The 22,509-nt window shown below is 41.8% G+C and overlaps 1 protein-coding gene across 2 annotated transcripts in view; it reads left to right on the forward strand.

The window, feature by feature from the left end:
• The window catches only part of LOC126175995 (phosphoserine phosphatase), a 60,740-nt gene that overhangs the window by 12,286 nt on the left and 25,945 nt on the right, over window positions 1-22,509 (forward strand). For both annotated transcript variants that reach the window (XM_049923121.1, XM_049923112.1), the window contains exons 3-4: window positions 7,084-7,218; window positions 11,922-12,067. In XM_049923121.1, coding sequence (XP_049779078.1) covers window positions 7,084-7,218; window positions 11,922-12,067 — 281 coding nt within the window. The remainder of the gene's footprint in view (window positions 1-7,083; window positions 7,219-11,921; window positions 12,068-22,509) is intronic.

A 22,509-nucleotide genomic window follows, 5' to 3' on the forward strand; every position in this document is an offset into this window, starting at 1 on the left:
GCACCTGGTCGCTGTCTTTTTCGACATGCGGAAGGCATACGATACGACATGGCGTCATCACATCCTTTCTACGCTTCATGGATGGGGTCTTCGGGGCCCTCTGCCGATCTTTATCAGAAATTTTCTGTCGTATCGTACCTTCCGCGTGCAAGTCGCGGCCTCGTATAGTTCCTCCCTCGTCCAGGAGAACGGGGTACCCCAGGGCTCTGTCCTCAGTGTCTGCCTGTTTTTAATTGCAATAAACGGTCTCGCTGCGGCAGTAGGAAATTCTGTCTCCGCTTCCCTGTATGCTGACAACTTCTGTCTTTACTATAGTTCTATTAGCATTGCAGCAGCTGAACGTCAGCTACAGGGCGCAATCCGCAAGGCGCAGTCTTGGGCTGTAGCGCGTGGTTTTCAGTTTTCGGCTGCCAAGACCCGCGTTATGCATTTCTGCCGGCGCCGAACGGTCCATCCTGAGCCGCGGCTTTATCTTGCCGACGAACTTCTTGCTGTGGTGGAGACCCACAGGTTTTTGGGTGTCCTTTTTGATGCCCGGTTGACTTGGCTGCCTCATATCCGGCAGCTTAAACAAGCGTGTTGGCGGCATCTCAACGCCCTGCGTTGTTTGAGCCACACCCGCTGGGGCGCCGACCGATCTACCCTGTTGCGGCTCTACCAGGCGTTAATCCAGTCTCGCCTGGATTATGGGTGCCTAGCTTATGGCTCAGCATCCCCATCTGCGTTGCGGGTGCTGGACCCAATTCTCCACAGCGGGATACGCCTTGCCACTGGTGCTTTCCGCACCAGCCCTGTGGACAGCGTCCTAGTGGAGGCAGGTGTACCTCCACTGCGGTTCCGACGCCAACATTTGCTGGCCGCTTATGCTGCCCATGTTTTTAGCTTGCCCGGGCATCCAAATTATCGTGTCCTGTTCCCGCAGTCAGTCGTCCATCTGCCAGACCGTCGGCCCCGGTCGGGTTGTCCGATCGCCGTACGCATCAAGGAGCTTCTCTGCGGGCTTGGGTTTTTCCCAGTTCCACCTCCTTTCCGGGTGCCTCTGCGTACACCCCCGTGGTGTGTTCCTCGCCCTTGCCTTCGGCTCGACTTGACACAGGGCTCGAAGGACTCGGTCCCTCCAGAGGCCTTCCGCCGCCGCTTTTATTCCATCCTGGCCACGTATCAGGGCTCTGGAATTGTTTACACCGACGGTTCGATGGTTGCTGGTCGTGTCGGGTATGCGCTAACTCTAGGGGACCATTCCGAACAACGGTCCTTGGCGGCTGGCTGCAGCGTTTACACTGCTGAGCTAGTCGCCATCTTTCGTGCCCTAGAGTATATTCGCTCCTGCTCAGGTGAGTCCTTCGTTATCTGTAGCGATTCCCTGAGCGGTTTACGAGCTCTCGACCAGTGTTTTCCTCGTTCTCGTCTGGTGATGGCTATCCATGAGTCCCTGCATACTCTAGCGCGTTGCGGCCGCTCTGTGGTCTTTGTGTGGACCCCTGGTCATGTCGGTATCCCGGGCAATGAACATGTTGACCGCCTGGCGAAAGAGGCCACGAGTAAACAGTCTCTGGACGTTGGCCTCCCAGAGACTGATTTGCGGGCAGTCCTCCGCCGAAACGTTTTTGCGCTTTGGGACGCTGAATGGCGCAATCGGATCATGCCCAATAAACTCCGTGCCATCAAGGAGACGACGACTGTGTGGCGGTCATCCCTGCGAGCCAACCGCAGGGACTCTGTCGTCCTTTGTCGGCTCCGCATTGGCCACTCCCACCTGACACACAGTTATTTACTGCGCCGGGAGGACCCTCCTGTATGTCGCTGCGGGGCGGCTTTGACAGTGGCCCACATTTTGTTGGCCTGCCCCCTTTTAGCTGTGGTCAGGCAGACATTTGCGCTGCCTGATACGCTCCCTGCCCTCTTATGTGATGACCCTGGTATGGCTGACTTAGTTTTCCGTTTTATTCGGGCAGGGGGTTTTTATTATTTACTCTGAGTGTTTGTTCTGTTCGTTTGTGTTGATTCTGGCCATTGGCCTACGATTTTACGCTGAGTTTTTAAAGTGTTCTCGGTGGTTGGCTTTTCCTTTTTATCTCTATGGTCGGCCAACCACTGTCACACTCTGTGTGATTTTAATTTGTTTCGTCTGATCTCTGTAGGGGTATTTCTTGTCCTGTGTCGTCTGACGTCTTTCCTGTTGTTCGTTTTTTATTCTCTTTGGGTGGTTTTACTTTTTTGGAAAAAGGGACCGATGACCGTCGCAGTCTGGTCCCTTTCATCCCCCCCAAACCAACCAACCAAATCTGCCGCTCTTCTTCATGCTGCTGGCTCTGCTGTCACCCTATCCACAGGGCTCCCTCATTGGCTGGTACAGTGGTGGACCAAGGACATCACAGTTGTAGTCGATGTCCAGGACCGCCAACGGGTACTGCAGCGATTTAAGCGACACCCCTTCCAGACCAACCTCCTCCTTTTTAAGCGTCTCCGAGCTAAGGGTTCTTGCCTTATTTAGAGGAGTAAAAAGGAATGCTGGGAGTGCTATGTTTCCTCCCTGGGGACATATGCCTCTTTGTCACAGGTTTGGTCAAAGCTCCGTAGCATTCTGGGCTGCCAGCAACAGTCAACTGTCCAGGATCTGAGCCTCCAAGGAGCTCTGTGCACTGATCCATTTGTCCTCGCAGAACACCTTGTGACACACTTTGTGATGGCATTGTTGTCCGCTTCCTACCCTCCTACCTTTCTCCAACATAAACACAGAGTTGAACAGACCCCCCTCCATTTCAACCCGCACAACGTTGAGCCCCATAATGCACCTTTCGCTGAATGGGAATTGGTGCAAGCTCTTCATGAGACACAGCCACAGGGCCAGATTCCATTCACAATCGGATGATTCAACACTTGAACGTTTGCCAGAGGCAACAGCTCCTCAGGGTCTTCAATCACATCTGGCTCATGGGTGCTTTTCTGTCACAATGGCGAGACAGTACAGTTATCCCCGTCCTTAAGCCCTCGAAAAACTCAATGTGTCTAGACAGCTACTGCCCCATTAGTCGTATGACTGTGGTTTGTAAACTGCTCAAAAGGATGGTCAACTCCAGATTATGTTGGGTGCTGAAATCTTGGGGCGTTTTGTCACCGTATCAGTGCGGCTTCCAGCCAGGGCAATCTCCAACTGACCATTTACTTCAATTGGAATCAGCCATTCGACAGGTTTTTACTCACCGACAGGACGCGCGCGTAGTTAATGTATCAGCCGATAGAGGACAGTATTGGATAGGGGACTGTGATTTAGTTTTGATTGTGCCCACTAGAGTACACTAAAGTAATAGAATGTTTTTCATAAACTGTTATAGTATTTTCATAAAGTGGTATTATGTCTTTTTGTATATGTAAAATGTTATAAATGTGTTTTAGCAGTATGATTTATGCTTGAGTGTGTTTTGAGGTTAATATGAAGATAATTGTTTGAGTTATGTAGTGGGATTTAATGTGGGAACATTTCGAAGAAGTATGGATGTGGACAAAGGGGATTTTTGTAGAATAGATTTGTAAAGTAAGTTTATGGTAAAGGGAAAGTTAATTCAGGTATAAATGACAATAGTAAATAACTTTATGCATAAACAAAACTTCAGCATATTAGATAATTACGTCGGTAAAAAGTGGAGTCATTAGGTTTACTATTTTGTGATTGGTTATTGATGAAAAGCACGGACTGACATGGGAGAATGTTGTTTTGCTATTGGCTGTTGAGTAAACTGACCAGTGGTAAAGCAATATTCTTCGCGCACCTTTCTCTGCTGGTAGAGAAGACTTAGAGTATTCTAGCGAGGATTCACAGCCTAGCCATGAAACAGTTCGGACGTGTGTAGTAGTAGTTTCGATGGAAATGATAAGGTGCCGGATCTAGCAGTGTTTCATACATCAAAAGTGTTGTAAAGTGACGGCATAATTATTCCGATGGGTGTGTAGAAATTTCGGAATTTTTAAGTAAATTTTGTGACGAGAAAAGAAATTCCGCATGACATATTGAGGAGGTGGATGGCTAAAAACTGTGACTGCATTAGGTACCGACAGACTTAATATTTGGCGAGCATTCTCAAACAAAAACAATCTGTATTTTGGTAGCTATTAAGTTTTCGGGAAACGCAACAACATAAACTTGCTAATGTGAGTGAAAGGGATTGTGAGTGACAAGTATTAAGACAAGCACGGGCTTGGCAGTGATATTTATTCAGAATATATTAAGGACAAAATTTCCAACCTTTCATTTTGTGTGGAAACTTTCTCCTGAAACGTAGATTAGTGACTTTCAGCCTGGTTCATGTCGAAGTACAGTAGATTTCGCTCGGCTTCCCTACTGATGATCTGCTGAGACAATGTTCACAGGTAGGTGCAGGTATGACGTAAAAGGGATGGAAGGAACCACGCTGCTACCTTCTCTCTGCCCTTGAGCATGCCACCTGTTCAGTTGTCTTTCTCTGGGTCCCAAGTCATGTGGGAATCCCAGGGAGTGAATTGGCTGACTGTATGGCTAGAGAAGCAGATACTTACCACCCCCCCCCCCCCCCCCACCTCCTCCCATTTCCTTTCACAATTCCAGCTGCGAATATGTGGATCTACGTCAAATCCCTGTTTGCCCAGCAGTGGAATGCCATCTGGAGCGCTACTGCTCATAGTAATAAACTCCACACAATCAAGGAGTCTACTGCAGTTTGTGGCACTTCTTTCCGCCCTTCTCGGAAGGAGTCCACTGTTTTATGCCGTTCAAGCATTTGCCTTCACTGATTGAATCCTTTCACTTTTAGCAGACCCTCTTTCGTATGTAACCCACTTTGGAAGTTCATCAAGGCACTGTTGATCCAGATTGCCCCACTCCTCAATGGCAATTTGACGTAGATCCTTCAGAGTGGTTGGTTGGTCACATCATCCATAAACAGCCCTTTTCAATCTATCCCAGACATTATTGTTAGGGTTCATGTCTGGAGGACATGCTGGCACTCTATTAGAGTTATCCTGAAGGAAGTCATTCTAAAGACGTGCACCATGGGGGCACGAATTGTTGTCCGTGAAGACGAATGCCTCGCCACTGTGCAGCCGATATGATTGCACTAGCGGTCGGAGGATGGCATTCGCATATCTTACGGCCATTATGGCATCTTACATGACCACCAGTGGTGTATGTAAGTCCCACATAATGCCATACCAAAACAGCAGGGAACCTCCACCTTGCTGCACTCGCTGGACAATGTGTCTAAGGCGTTCAGCCTGACCGAGTTGCCTCCAAACATGTCTCAGACGATTGTCTGGTTGAAGGCATATGTGACACTCATTGCTGAAGAGAACATGATGCCAATCCTGAGCAGTCCATTCAGCATGTTGTTGGGCCCATCTGTACTGTGTTGCATAGTGTAGTGGTTGCAACGATGGACCTCACCATGGACGTTGGGAGTGAAGTTGCACATCATGCAGCCTATTGTGCATCATGCAGCCTATTGCGCACAGTTTGAGTCATAACATGATGTCCTGTGGCTACACCAAAAGCATTATTCAACATGGTGGCGTTGTTGTCAGGGTTCCTCCGAGCCATAATCCATAGGTGGCGGTCATCCCCTGCAGGAGCAGCCCTTGGGCAGCCTGAGTGAGGCATGTTACTAACAGTTTCTGTCTCTTTGTATCTCCTCCATGCCCGAACAATGTCACTTTGGTTCACTCCAAGATGCTTAGACATTTCCCTTGTTGAGAGTCCTTCCTGGCACAAAGTAACAATGCCGTCTAGGCATGAGTGAACTACAGACAACATGAGCCATGTACCTCCTTCCTGGTGGAATGACTGGAACTGATTGGTTGTTGGACCCCCTCCATCTAATAGGTGCTGTTCATGCATGGTGGTTTACATCTTTGGGTGGGTTTAGTGACATCTCTTAACAGTCAAAGGGACTGTGTCTGTGAAATGATATCCATAGTTAACGTCTATCCTGAGGAGTTCTGGGAACTGGGGTGATGCAAAATTTTTTTTGATGTGTGTACAAGTAGATTTATTTTATTTGGTATTTACTCTTTGAGTGCAAAATATTTTGTGTAAAATCACCTTTTCATGGGATCAGACAGGCCTTATCTTTAAATGTTGATTGGCTGTGCTGCTGTCGAGGTAATGTTCTTTTATTTATTATATGATACAAGATTTATTTTACAATAGGAGTCAGATATTTGCCAACTGAGCACCATGGGGATCCAAATCCTTGTGAGACTTGGGCACCCCATAAAGCTTGACCGTTGGGGATTTTTCCCCCTCTCCCCCCTCTGCTTCTCATTCCAGTAGCTCTTCAGTTGGCCTAATGGGGCTGAGTGCACCTTGTTCTACTCCTCAAGGAAAAGGACCCCGGCAATACTGGGAACTGAAAAATGACTGTCATGCACTAGTAAATCGCTGTGCCATTATCTATAGGGGTGTAATTTTTGGTGTAGAAAGCAGTATACTAAAATGGAAAAGCATCACTTTTTCCTTTGTTTACTCTGTTCTCATCTCATTTGTCTTGGGAAGCTCACATACAAGAAAGAAATAAGCATTGCTGTAGTGCCAAGGATTCAATAGAAGAGTTCTTTGTTGTTGGCAGCAAACTGTTATTTGATGTTTCATATATGTGATGCCTCACCAGCGCATTCAATTTGTTAATTAGTGACTGGTATCAATACTTCTTTTTACTGATCTGAACTCTATATCTAAAATCTCCCTACATTATTCAAATAAGAAATTTATCGGACTGTTACAAATTTGTGATTTGAATTTTGTGTGTTATAGGTTGTGTATTGATTTTGATGAAAGCTTTACTAATATTTGTGTTGTGAGTTACTTGCATCACTCTTTTTTGCTACACACATTTGAGATCTCTCTCAGCCGTGTATCTTGACAATTTTTAAATGCTGATGATCTTAAAGCTACAATGAAACTGTCTGTATGAAACAGGTGAAGTTATTTCAGTATATGGAGACAGTGAACATAGTTTTACAACCCCTCTAGAGAGATTCTCCAAGAAGCGCAAAATAATCCCAAGTTCAACTTGTTACAGGTGATATAATTTTATATTTATTTTTGAATTACAGGACAGAGGAAGCAATGAAAGGAAGTATGAATTTCCGTGATGCTTTTGCGCGGAGACTTGACATTATCAAGCCTCAGATGTCACAGTTAAGAGATTTTATAAGTGCTCGTCCTCATAAGTTGACACCAGGTATAAAGTAAGTATTATTGTACTTATCTCCTACTATGATTTCTTGAAGTATTTGTGTCTCAATCAGTGTAATCAAGACAAATGAATCAAATTTCTGGTAATATAAGTTACAAAGGGTTTAAGAGTATATATTTTATTTCAACATATATTGGGAGCAATTTTCTATAAAAAGCTTCCTTTTCCTATGCTACTCACATTCCTGTTATGTTGTCATTTTTATGACACTTCTTATTGTCAGTCCTGAGTTACAGAGAGAAGAGTTGTTGGAAGTGGCAGTAAGTTGCAGTCAATCCAATTGTTATCTTTGTCATGCACGTGAGGTTGTGTGTCAAAGAGCTCTGTTAATGTTCTTGGCGTACTGAACGTTAGTTCTCTGGAAATGTGTAGTTGTAATGTAATGCCAACAAATTGTAGAGTCTTTCAAATCTTACAAGTACTTAGATATAATAATACATATTGTGAAGCAATATGAAGTGTAGGTCTAACGCTTGAAATCAGCAGAAGGAAGGAGGATGGAAGACTTAAATTTTTGGTAATTTGTGTTGTATCTGTTAATGAGATTGCTTACTGAACATGGGGGAAACCTGGTCCAGCATTTGGGATCTTAATCAAGTGGGATCATAATAGATCAAAGTTGGGCGAATTGAAGATGTTTTTAGCAGTCAGTGGCTTTGTTACCAATTCTACTACACAGATGTTTGTTTGTATGCTGTGTCGGTCACCTGACTACGAATATCATGCCAGAAAACTGTAGAACCATTGTTGTGCCATACAACTGATACACAAAAAGTCCTAATAATCTTGGGGAATCAAAAACGTACTGTCTTCATAATTCAAAGGAGTAGGTTTGGAAATATATGTCAGGATAAATATTAAGAAGTTTAAGTATTTTAATGCATAAATGTACCTCTCATCTCCACTTTTGGAAGTGGATAGACTCCACAGTCTTAAATGGGTGTCGTCATTATCCACATCCCTGTTGCTGTCAGTCTTTGCTGCAGCTGCTATCATCCCCTGATCTTATTATTAACTCTTTCACTCTTTGTTCCAGGGCTCCTTCTTGTTGCCATGCCTTTTCCAAGATGTGCCATGTATGTGCAACAATATTTTTCTGTTTTGTGGGAGTAACGCTGCCTAATGCCTCATACACTAAAAATTCAGTGTCTTTTAGATTAAAGCTTTTATTTCTGTCTGTGGTGTATGATTTCACCTGAGGGCACCCAAGTTCTATTTCAATGAAATGACAGTGATATGATGGAAGGTGCAACATTCTATGACCATTTTCTTCTGCGACATTGTCAGTGTCCTAAACGATATTACATGATTTATGCTGTTTCATGATTTCAAACAGTTCTTCCTTTTTCATTTACCTGTCAAATGAATCTATGCTGTTTTTCGCTTGCCAGTCCACTATGTCACACTTCTTGCTGCTGCGTGTAGAGATTTTGTATAAGTGAATGGAGGGGTACGGTGCAGTATCAAATATTGTAGTGGAGTTATTTTCTGTATTTGGAAGCAAAGAATGTATGAATCATTCTTTTCATTTCGTTGCAATCATTCTGCATGGTAGTCCCCAGATTCATGTATTTAAACAGAACAACAAAGCATTTGGAACAAGTCCACCTATCTTTGCAGCATGTAAAGAATGAGCAGACTGCCTTTTCGAACAGAAATTTTCAGTGTTCCTCACGCAGTGTCGTCAGTCTGAACAGTTGGTGTCAGATGACCAGTATTTACTCACACTTTATCCAACCAAATATTTTGTGAGTTTTCCACTTAGCTACTGCCTTCATAAAATGAAATCTCCAGGCAAATGGTATCTTTATATTCAAGCAGCACTCTTCTGCTAGACGACATGTTCCATCAGAACTCTGTCTTCTTTAATATCCTTCAGACGCTGGTTTTTCCTTTGAAAAACAACTCGCTGCAGTTAGTGAGATAAGCAACTTCCTTCGGGTGTGATATTCCTTCTGCATATAACGCTGACATATATGTTGCCAAATTGCAACCTCTTGAAAATTATCCAGTTTTGCCATTTCAGCAGCTGCCATTTCAGCAGCACTCATTCAGGTTTTTCCTAGAGTCAAAAGAGCAGCAGTTGGTTCTTGTAGATCTCTGCCACACTACTTCTTCATTATTTTCTTCAGAGGTCATTCTAATTTTCAGAGCTGTAGCTACTCATTAGAGGACTTTTGACCACAGTATAAGAGGCCTGCCATTATCCCTTTCTTCCTCAAAATATCATCATACATTGTAGACAAGCTCATCAGGTTTGCTCTTTAAAGTAGTGCCCTTCTGACTTTCATATTGTTTAAGGATTAGGCCACTTCACATATGCTTGAAATTATCAGTATTTTACAGTGCATCATTAACATTAACTGAATTGGAAACTCATGATCCGTGACTAACTATGAGCATACAACAAACAGCCACTGAGAAAATATACCACCATGTCTGATTTTGAATTGTAGGGGTGGCAACATAGGTTCTATCCCCATGGGAACTTTTACGAATACCACATATCAGATCAAAGCGCTCCATGTGCGTGAAGTATCTGGAATGTTCTTCCAATGGCCTGAATGTAGTTTAGCTCATACAAAACTTAAACTTGAACTTGAATTTGAATCATTGGATGAAAGACAATGTTCTGCAGGACTATCGTAGGAAAATGTTGAGAACCGCTATAGACTGTGGATCAATTATGATGCATTGTATATTTCGTGTAAAGTTCATGACTGTAAGATAGAGAGAGTGGGGTGTATAAGAAGACACAGTGTTTCCCTCTGTTCACATGTGAATGGGATAGGAGAGGAATGGCAGATATAACTGCAAAAGTACCTTGTCAGACATTACATACAGTGGAGTGCGTAGTATTCATTTAGATGCAGACTTTAAGCATAGCTTCTTATTTTGGCTGTGCATTATGTGATGTGTAGGTATTTCAGAATGCCATATGTTATGAGCACTTTGTTTTCTAATAAGACAACAGCTCCAAGTGTTAGTGTGTCAATGTCATGTACAGGGTGTACATTAAGTCTGGGAACACTTTCAATTATTTATTGTACAGATGTCATAAGCATTGCATTTTGAAGAGAAACTCTGAAAGTTGTTTTACAAACATTCAATATGCGAACCATGAGTGACCTGGCAGACATCAATATGGTAATCGAATTCTTGCCATACCCATCCCAGCATGGCATTGTTGCCTGTGGCAGTCACTTCCCATATTCTCTCCCGGAGCTCTGCTACATCATGTGGTAGAGGCGGTACACACAACAGATCTTTCATGTGTCCCCACAGAAAAAAGTCACAATGGAGTGAGATCTGATGATCGGGGAGACCATTTCTTGAAACAGCTGTGTCCTCCTTGCCTTTGTCGCCGTCATTGAGTTTCTGCAGTATAGCAATATCACACTCTGACCCCAAGTTTACATATAGTATCTTATTTCCAGTTCATAATCAACTACTAAACAATGCCAAAAGCTAAATGCACAATAAGATCTATATGTAGCACAGTTATCTGCCAACAGCACATTTCCCGATTCTTTATCCCAACAAAAATTGTACTAAAAGATGTATTTTGTAGAGAGATCTTTAATGCAGTGTATGTTTGCTTTGCTGCATACATGGTTTTCATGTTTTCAAATCTAAACTTGAGGAAAGTTTAATTGTTTTGTTTTCTGTTGAATCCACTGTGTTTGAGTTCACAAGACAAAATAATGACATTTCCATGATGTCACAGGTCTTGAGCTGTGATTAGCTTATAAAAACAAACTGAACAGCTCCAATGTTTATTTTTCTGTAAACCTAGCACGCCACATTTGTTGGTTTTCGTATTTATACTTGCGTGTGATGAAAATATGTAATTTATGTGCCAAAACACATCAAAGATCTCTTCAAAATGTGGTGTTTTTAGTATGGTTTGTTGTTCTAAAGTATTAGAATATGTGATGTCGCTGTATGAACCAGCTATTGCCCATTTTAAGTATTTCATTTAGTAGGCAGAATAGGGTATTACAAGAAACTGATTGCTTATTGTCTGTTAATGCACACTTCACTTAGCTTAACCCTTTGGTTTACATATGAAATCAGCTTGTCTACCTTCTGCGCTGCAAAATGTTGCATGAACATTTCGTAAATATTTGGAAGATTCAGTACCATAGTTCTTTTTCAAGGTCATATTCCAAATTTTTGCCTTATAAATTGCACACACTGCATTCATGTTGTGCTGTTTTCAGACTCTGTATTCTTCAGTTATTCATAAGAAAATAAAACTCACTAGAACTCGTGCACAATACATTCACAAAGAGAAACTTGCTAATAATGGTAATGGGACATTTTTCTCACGCAAATTTCCTCTATTCATTCGTGAAACTCCTATTAGTGCAGCATGAAGGTTATCTACTACCTTTTCAAAAAAACCATCAATCTGTATAAAAACATTCAAACTGTTGACTGCCACTATTAATGTGGGAATTATTTGAAATGTGTCTGATAATTTGAACTCTGTAATCAATCATTGACAAATGTATTTTAATCAATCTTATGGACAGCTCCACTTCAGAGCCTTAAAAAATAGGTATGAGCTGCATCTGGTCAAAGGTTAATGTGGTGGGCTCCAGTATTTAAGAATTTCTTTTACAGTTAAGTGTTAAGAGAATACTGAAACTGTACCAGTATAGTATTATGTTTGACTTTCCTTCTTTCCAGAGAGTTAGTTGAAGCTCTTCATCAGAGAAGTACACCTGTTTACCTAGTCTCTGGAGGAATGAGAGGTCTGGTCACTCCCGTTGCCTTAGAATTAAATATACCACTGGAGAATGTATTTGCAAATCGATTAAAATTCTTCTTCAATGGTGAGTAATAAACATAAAAACCAGCTATTTCCAATTATAATCATTTGTGTATGCATGGGTGTTCAGTAGATAAATATTAGTGTGTAGATATTTTTAACATAATTTAAAGGGGACTTTTATGTACATATATTGATGCAGAATTACCATCTGAACAAAAAGACTGCCAGAAATCAACAAGATATTCATTATTTGGAATGGATAATCTTTTCAGCAATGGACCAACAGTGCGTTGGCTTTGCTTAATCATTTGACAAAGTCAATTCACAATTATGTACAGTCGGTATACTACTTTTGGCTAAATTGAATGACATAAACCCGAATAAAGACTAAGATTCAGAAAGTAAAGAATCTGTTTATTTAATTCCAGTTGATGATCACAGAAAAGTTACCAGATTGTAAATTTCTTGTTTGTCGCAAACATCTAAACTTTTTTTTTTTTTCCACCCCTACACCCTAGTTTGCTGTGAAGAAAAGCACAATTCACATTGGTTCTCCCAGTACTGTGGCTGGGTTTGCCCTATTATAATATCCATTACATGGTACCACTTTGACATAGTTGTATTGCTTTAATATAAGGCTTTGTCTGTTTTAACCAGATCTGAAGATGGTCGTTGTGGACTGAAGTAGATAGTCTGATGATAGTTTCCTGTGGTCATTAACCAGAATTTTGATCATTAATATCACTTTCATAATTTTTTCAAGTCAGTATCACACAGAGCCATAACTATTAATTATACTTGTGCAGAATATATTCTATTGTAGTATTGTTGTTAAGTTTTTGCCTGAATAAGTGCAGCCCCTAACAGATTGGGCTCATTTATGTTTTGATGAATCCAATGATACTGATCTCGGAACGTGTTGTTCGTGCCCAACAGTCCTCACTCGTCAGGAGTAATAAGCTCTGGGCACACTTTGGTGATTATGTTGTCTGTGCTAGAAAAAATGTTATGTCTACTAATTGAGAAACACACTGAGGCATCAAATGGATGGTTCAACAAAGTGTGCAGCCCATGGACCATTTAGTGCATTCCTGTTGTATTAGGCTTATCAGATAACTAGTGTGTGTGTGTGTAAACTGATTCATTCCCAACTGTTCATATGGACAAATTGCTTCTCAAGAATTGAACTAGTAACATCCCTAGCAGAATAATGGCATCATTGGAGACTAATAAAATCAGTAGGAGATGTGAGAGGGATCCTGTCAAGTGTGAAACGTCTGAAGTGAGCAATAAACTGTGTCAGAGCACTGCTTCTGAGAATGTATTTGTGATTACAAGAAGAGAAAGTGGAAATTTTGATGAGATATTGTAAGGCTGCAAATGCACATTGTTGTCGGTAGGAATTAGTGATGTGTATCCTTGCTTCTGATTTGTGTTGCAAGATCGTATGTGTTTGCTTATTGAAATATGTAGAAGGCTGAGAACTGAATTGCAAAAGACTAGGTTTAAATAGTGATAGTTTTAAATAAAAGGAAATTAGGTTCTGTTTGGATTGATGTGGTTATTTATGTTGGAGATATTCAGTGGGCGCCAGACAGCTGCTTGTGAGGTCAGGGCTGGTGTGGCTCAGAGTCTGCAGAGCAGTGCAGTGTGCTATGGAGTTGTCCGTGGTGAAGTTCTGTGACTGTTGGAATTGGTAACTAGGGAGACCTATAGATAATGCAGAACCAAATTTGACTCAGAACCATTATGGGAGTATGTTCTTGTTATTGCTTGTAAGAAATTATTGTCAATCGGAAGTTACAGATTTCTAATTGGGTTAATAAACACAGTTTGTGGACCTACCAGTACCTGTTACCATGTACGTAATAGCAGTCATTTCACAGGAAAAGTCTGGTAGAAGGCATGATCCCTCCAAAATGAGTAAGAAGGTTGCATCAAGGCGGAGAGAACCCTCACAGTATCACAAATTCAGTTCTAGAAAGATTGGCAGTGTATGACAAAAGACCTGAAATGAACATGACCACTAGTAAATGGGATGTATTTGTAAAAGCATTTACTTCCCCTCAAGCTATACAACTGAAAAATGCTTGATTGCCAGTAAGACGTGTGTGTGACTCTAAAAGGATATATTTTGATTCAGTGTGTGTTTATGGAAAAGGATGGCTATGTTGTTGAGTCATATATTTTTATCCCCATTGTTCACTGAAAAGTAACTGCTGTCTCAAAACTAACATTCAGTGAACAATATATTACTCTTAGTAAACTATTAATTATGTAGTTGCCACGAATCTGTCACAAATTTCTTTATTTCTTACTGGGTTCTCATTCTGCATTAGAAGTTGTGTAGCATGCTGCCCTGAGACATCATGCTTCCATTCATATTCTTGAGACGGCATCTGTGACATATTTTGACACTAGATCTTTTTTGCCCTATCATTGTTGTACAGGTCAGTAGTCTAATTTTCCATCATACTCTATTAACACATTCATGTGTGGTTTAAACTTGCAGCAGTTAAGATACCAGTCAAATATGAATGGGTGGTAAAGTCATAAATGTGCAGGTATACTTGTAAAAAAATTATTGCTCGTAAAGTTAGAAATATTTTGCATTTCAGTTTCATATGCGTATTTTGCAGTCTCTCTCCACACACCATTCGTGTAGATTCAGAATGATGTTTTGACACCCAGCCTACACTTTATTAAGCGTGGACGGAAATAATTCTTTTTGCATTTCTGTGCAGTTTCACTTTTATTTTGTCCGTTATAGGGCGCTGTGCATTTTTTAATGAGTACCGGTACCACCTCTTCTCAGTTGCTTGCATGTACATCAAAAATTGATCACAGTCCTTTACCTGTAAATGCACTAGTGTAGAATCTAATGCAAGACTTCCTCTTGTTTCATAATTTGGAAGACATTACATAACTGTTCTTCAGTATTTACACAAGTATGAGAACTTTTTCTTTTTCTGACCATTGAGATTGTGGTGCACAATATAAGCATCAAATATGCATATGTCTGAAATATATATTGAGAGAAAACTTCTGCCCTTCATGGTTCTCCACCTCACTGGAAACGTAGCCGTTATACAGTTTTTCACATCTGCACCTCCCATTCCCTTACAATATTTCAGAAAACAGATAACTTTTGGGTATACTTCTCTTGGGTCATTACTCTCTTTGCTTCCCTTTTGGCAGTTTTGTTCTTGGGAGTATGTAAATAAATGCCTTATTGTCTTTCCTCTAAAGCACAAAATTTTATTTACTGATTAAGTTTCAAATTATGTTCTTGTGAGTTTCATCAAAATGTCAAAGTATATCTATCCTATTAGGTCATACAGTGCATTACATAAGTCACTGTTTTCATTACTAGATCTTGGAATCACTAACTAAAAAACCATCTGCAAAAATTTATTCCACTTTAGAAGGCATTTTCCAACTGGAGACAGAAACTTTCGAACAACTATATCACTACCCAGAGAGAACAAGCAACGAAAACAAACAACAGCATACCAAACGGCAATGTACTTCTTCTATACGCTGATGTGGAGACAAGTCATCAGTGGCTGTACACATATGTTATGTTGTGTTACACAGATTGCTCTCACAGTGCTAGCTGTGACAATGCAAGGTAGCAGAATGACGAGCTAGGTTCATTAAATGATATGAATGGCTTAACTATAAATATTGTGTAAAGTAATAAAGGTATTTGCTCAGCAGTATAGTGTACAGGATCACCGGAGGAGAAGGCGGTGGGTGGGAATAAACTATTAGGGCAGTTTTAGGTAAGAGGCCTTTAATTGGCAGAAAATGCATTCAAATGGGCCACGTAAGACAGGCCTAGGGAGGTGAGGGCGAGCCAGAGCATAGTGGTAGGCGATGCATAGTTCGCATCAAATGTGGGTGAAGTTAATGAATAGTGGCGTCTTGCCATTCGGACAAGTCCGAATGGTGTGGTGGCCACAGAGACAAAGTCCACGGCGCCGCAGCACCGGAAGAGCCAAGTGGTGTTCACAGCTACAGGTCGTGCGGCAGAGAGAGAGCCTCGCCGACCAGCAACGGGGTACATCCTGCATGGCCACGCGGCTTCCTCCACTCTGATTGATCAGAAGCCAAGAAACCCACAGGGTGGCATGAAAAGTTCAGAAGCATGGCCTGGTCAGCATCACCTAGATGGCATTACCTCATCAGCACATGAGGGAGGCGGTGTGATTGAGATTGCCCACCCTGGTTGTTGCCAGACCATTGCCAGACCATGGGACAAGAAAATTACAGGCAGTCGAAGTTGCCAGCTAATGCTGGACCGCAACGAGAGAATGAAATTAACCTTTAGAAATAAATTAACGATAGAATCCCCTACTATCTGGCTCAACCTTACACTCCTCCCTCTTCCGTGGGAGCAGATAACGCATGTGAATTCGCTCAATGTAATTGTTATTTAAATGTAGACAGTTTTAGTTTGCAAAACAAGGCAGATATGGTTTGACTGTTAAAGGTTCCCACAGAAGATGGCAGGGGCCTTAAACTAGGGGTGGGTGTAGAGACCTTTAAAGACCTCCGAGGGATCACAAAGGGGTTTACACACTTCAACAATATTATGTTTATACAAGAACAAGGAATAAATAGTATAAAACATCAGAATAAAACTACATGAGTTAGCAAGTGTGAATAAAACATCTGAGAAAGTAATAATTTGTATCAGGCATACATGCCAATTTTTTTTAAAAAGAGTATACATATTGCCACACAGGTCCGAGCGGTGTGTTGTGTTGGTGGACAGCGTCCAGGCTGCCGGCTGGAAGGGGGCGTGGCGGTGGCCTGGTCTGTTCACTGGATCTCAGTGCAGTGGAGTATGAGGGGAGGTTTACACATTTCACACACATTTAAAAAAGGGGTAAACACTAGGGGAGCACTTAACTATGCTGCACAAGTTTTCACACCGGTAGAGCTGTTGAACTCTTAAAACTAAAGGAGGGCACATGCCTTGATAGGTTTTTTCCTCTCATATCATGGGCAATATTCTCCATGAGGCTGAGGTTCTGGGACTATTGGAGGGGACGGTCGTATCCGTTTGCAAAACCCATTTTTATACAAGATCTATATCAGTACAATAATAAGAATAGCAGTGGCTGGGGTTACCATGGCACTGGGTATAATGGTGGTATGTAGTGTAGTGGCTGTCTGCCATTCACTTAAGTGTGCTACCAGGCGATTGTAAGAATTTAGTCCTTTCTCATGTTCTAAGAGGTCATCAATTGACATTAAGAGGTGATCATTTGATATATTGGACAAAGCAGGCAAATCAGTTGACAAAGTAGGTAGATGGGCGTGAATACTAACAGAGTAAGTCTTACTGGCATTGAAAGGTTGCAAGTGGCGTGATAACATCACAGTAGGAACTGTTTCCCCTATCTCATATGTTTGCAACTGGAAATTGTGTTCATAGCAACAAAGTGTTAATGTTGTAGGTTGGTTTACGGCGTATAGGTGGTTTGTGCTAACTGTCCTGAACCAGAGTTCCGCTAGCGAATGACCGTTCGTGAGCAGGGTGACGTTTGGCGTTTCCCCATTAAAAGACGAATCTCACATCCCATAGGATGGTTGCAAAGGGCAATTTTGCGGCACATGAAATTATGAGCATGTATGCATTCATTCAACTGATTCTGGGACATCGTGGTATGCCTTTGGTGATCTGGGCTAATGATGAGGATGTCTGCTGTATTCCAGCATACATACTGTCTGGTTGCTGACCATGCAACAAGGAACACATGTATCTTGTAACACTCAAATTGACAATATAAACATGCAAGGGGTATAAGTATATGGAATTCTAGGGTGTTGGCGCATTTTAATAACTGGTTTCTAGCCTTGGCGTAATAGTCGGGTAACATAGCTTCTTGTACGGGCAACATTGAATGCGTTGATGGTGGCAAATCAGTGGTAACATTTTGCAGTACTTCAATAAATTGTTTGGTTGGTAAAAGTTCGGAACTCGGAATTCCTCATAATCCTAGTTGTATGCTGACACGTAAATTGACAAGTAGCAGTTGGATGGTCTGTGTGTTATATGATAAGGTTTGAATTTAGTGTAAGGTTGGATATCTCGGCTTGTATAGTCGCAAAGTCCCATTGTACCGAGTTCTTAAAAGATTCATACTGGTGAAGTATCATAGCCGCAACACTGTGTATTTGCCTGGTGGCTGATAACAGCTTGTCTTCAATGTGCATTAATCGCATTTGCTGGCGTAACAACGTCTCATGGTTCTGTTGAGCAAATGTGCTGAGTTGCCTGATTTCTTTATTCCAATGTTGGGCATCTTTATGATCAGGAACTCCAAACACAGTTTTAAGTATGGCGCCTCCAGCGTCGAACCAGGCTAATTGTACTTGCGGGACAGGTATGGTTGAAACTATACTACGCAGCTCACATTGAAGGTGATCAATATTTTACCTAAGGTCACATAATACCAGTAGAGCTTTCTTTTGACCTGTTTGTACAAGCAATGATTCGTATCCTAACAGTTGATCAGCAGTTTGTTGCAATGCTAACTCTTCCTTTATGAGGGGCATAGTATCAAGTACTGTGTTAATCACTAAATGTGGGGGGTATACGATAGACTTCAAACATGATGCCTGACAGTGATGGGTGGTTCGTGAATGGTAGGGCACTGGAAACCGTACAAATGGCTGACAGCAGAAGTGTCCTCTTCATGATGTGGCGATAGTTGAATACAATGAAGTGGCAAATGTAATAGGCCAGGTAGCGGAGCACTTGCGTCCATGTAATTCCAAAAGTCCAAAATCTGGAAATAAACGATGGTCTGAGATCCTTCTGGTAGTCCAGGATGGCAAAAATACGTTGCATTAATGACAGAAAAAATGATAATAATTTGTTTCATTACCTTGAGTGTGGAGTAGTGAACGAAGATAAACTGTGCACACCAATAGCACTTGCAGACACGGTGCGAAAGAGGTGACTAAGATGAGAAGGAGGTGACTAAGATTACAAGGAAAGTTGAGCTCCCTTTATACAAAGTGGAGGCAAAATATTTGCTGAGCAACGAGTTGGGTCAGCAATTTCTTAAGTCAGTGGCTGTTGAACTGCAGACTACACAGTATGTGAGGTGCTCGACATCGAAGTTGGTGGCAGTGGCACAAGATGTGAGATGGTAAAGCTAATGTTGTGCAATAGGCGGAAGCATTACTTAGAAGGAAATAATGCATGGCAACGAACATGTGTGTGTGATTCATGTTTAATTTTCAGTTCTGAAAAATGCATTGTTACCCTGTGTTCTGTTTAAAGTCATCAATTGCAAAAGAAAATTGTACATTTCTTCATAACACTATTGAGAGAAGACTCGGTAGATTAGTTGCCACACTGCGTCAGAGCGGCACGCGGCAGCTACGCGCGTGCGGCACGCGGCAGCTAACTTAAAGGCTACACTACGTCAGAGCAGCACGTGGTAGCTACATCAGTGCGCTGTGCAGGAAGTAAGCATCAGGTTTAAGAGCGAGAGGGAAATAAGTCATACTGACGCAGTTCACTGGGCTGACTGTACTTGTAGCACGGAAACTTCACATGTTTTTGGGTTCATGCACCCGATGAACATATTTAGGTGATTCAGAGTGAGAAGTGACAAATATAACTGTCACAAAAGGGGTATAATATTACCCAACAAAAGGGATAGGTGAGCGTAACCAGCATGGTTTATTCAACAATGATCACCAAAATAATAATTATAATGCATATAGTTATGGGCTCTTGCACTCATTGAACATATAAGTTTGTCAATTTCAAAAGAGAGCATTGTACATTGCCCAAGCAGCTAGCCTTGAATGCAAGTATCTGAAGGCAATAGTAAGTATAATCTGAGGACAGAAAGAAGAAGGAAACAAACATCTTAATACTGAAATAACAGTGAGTGTTGATGTATAGTATAGCTGAAAATTAGTCTGAATAGATACTTTCAATACTCAATTACTAGCGCTTATTGGAAAGTTGTCTCAAAATAAACAATTTTTTTTAAACACTGGTAGCTAATCTGTCATTTTTGTTCTGGTATGTGATATTGTATTACAAAAATTTAGTTTAGTTTTTGACATTTTCTTCCAATTTTCAGCTGTCGTTGGAAGAGTTAAAAGCTATGTAACAGATGAAAATCTTTGCAAGAACCTGAAGAGGTATCCAACAAGAACAGCCTTTTCATAGATTTGCTGTCATTAAGTTGTGCCAATATTACAAGTAATGTGGTATAATAGTACACTGTCACGTTAACACTTCCTCTAGCAAGGTTCTAGTTTAAGGTAGTTTCACGTCTCCTTTGGTTTTCAGATCAGTAATTGCCTTTACCCTCCTTGATATTATTAAACATTTTGTATGATATTTCCTGCATTATTTTGTACTCCTTGTCCTGTAACTACATAATGTGGGTTGTTGGCAGCCTCCTAACCAATTATGCTGACGTGACATATTGGATGTACCTGTCTCAGTCAGTGATTTTTATTGACATAGAAAGAAAGCAAGCACGTAACTGTGTGGCGGACTCGCTCTAGGCATCTGTTCACTTTTGGGTGAAACAGTGTTGTTCTCCTCTTTTTGATTCACAACAATTGACAGACTTCTCTAAACAATGCTGACATAAAATTTGTGCCTTGATCTGTAAGTACAGCTTCAGGACTTCCATATGGTTACACCAATTGGGTGACAAACACATGAGCTTCATTTTCTGCAGACATGCCTGGTATGGGAACAAGAATTAAGAATCTGGAAAAATGATCTATTGTGGACAATATATATCTGTTATTTTGTGGACTCAAAGGGAAAGGACTAACAATATCTGCTGCTACTAAAGCCCAAGGACAAGTGGCTTCTGGCACTTGCTGTAAAGGCACCTTCGTTCAAGGTGGCAATGACCTCTTAATGCAGGGCAAACAATTTAGAATATACTTCTGCATGTCTCACCGTCTGCCTTCTCAGAAATAGCAGGCGGCTATTCGACAATTGGTGGCGTGAAGACCATCATGACATGCTTGCGGGCTATCGTGACATTGTGCTATTATCCTTGGACATAATTCTTTTGGGATTACTACTTGTTTACCCAGTGGGGTTTTTCGATACAAAATCCCATGTTCGACAGAAAATTCAGACAAAGTTTCGTACTTGTGACATTCAACATCCCTTTGCTGTGCTTCCCTCAATTCTTCAATAGAAACATCATTGGTAACAATCACTCTATCTTTCCGGCTTAATGAATCGGAATTTTGATGCAACTTGCCCAGTTTATGTTTTACCTCATATTCAAATTTGCTCAATTTTAAAGCCCAACAAGTTAATCTGCTACACTACTGGCCATTAAAATTGCTACACCACGAAGATGACGTGCTACAGACGCGAAATTTAACTGACAAGAAGAAGAAGATGCTATGGTAGGCAAATGATTAGCTTTTCAGAACGTTCGCACAACGTTGGCACTGGTGGCGACACCTACAACATGCTGACATGAGGAAAGTTTCCAACTGATTTCTCATACACAAAAAGCAGTGGACCGGCGTTGCCTGGTGAAACGTTGTTATGATGCCTCGTGTAAGGAGGAGAAATGCGTACCATCACGTTTCCGACTTTGATAAAGGTTGGATTGTAGCCTATCACGATTGCGGTTTATTGTATCGCGACATCGCTGCTCGCGTTGGTCGAGATCCAATGGCTGTTAGCAGAAAATGGAATCGGTGGGTTCAGGAGGGTAATACGGACAACCGTGCTGGATCCCAACGGCCTCGTATCACTAGCAGTCGAGGTGACAGGCATCTTATCCGCATGGCTGTAACGGATCGTGCAGCCACGTCTCGATCCCTCGGTCAACAGATGAGGACGTTTGCAAGACAACAACCATACGCACGAACAGTTCATTGATGATTGCAGCAGCGCGGACTATCAGCTCGGAGACCATAGCTGCGGTTACCCTTGACGCTGCATCACAGACAGGAGCACCTGCGATGGTGTACTCAACGACGAACCTGGGTGCACAAATGGCAAAACGTCATTTTTTCAGATCAGTCCAGGTTCTGTTTACAGCACCATGATGGTCGCATCAGTGTTTGGTGACATTGTGGTGAACGCACATTCGAAGCGTGTATTCGTCATCACCATACTGGCGTATCACCCTGCGTGATGGTATTGGGATGCCATTGGTTACACGTCTTGGTCACCTCTTGTTCGCATTGATGGCACTTTGAACAGTGGATGTTACATTTGTTAAGACACGTGGCTCTACCCTTCATTCGATCCCTGCAAAACCCTACATTTCAGCAGGATAATGCACGACCGCATGTTGCAGGTCCTGTCCATGCCTTTCTGGATACAGAAAACGTTAGACTGCTGCCCTGGCCAGCACATTCTCCAGATCTCTCACCAATTGAAAACGTCTGGTCAATGGTGGCCGAGCAACTGGCTCGTCACAATACACCAGTCACTACTCTTGATGAACTGTGGTATCATGTTGAAGC

This window comes from Schistocerca cancellata, chromosome 1 (assembly GCF_023864275.1).
Source record: "Schistocerca cancellata isolate TAMUIC-IGC-003103 chromosome 1, iqSchCanc2.1, whole genome shotgun sequence".
Classification (NCBI taxonomy): domain Eukaryota; kingdom Metazoa; phylum Arthropoda; class Insecta; order Orthoptera; family Acrididae; genus Schistocerca; species Schistocerca cancellata.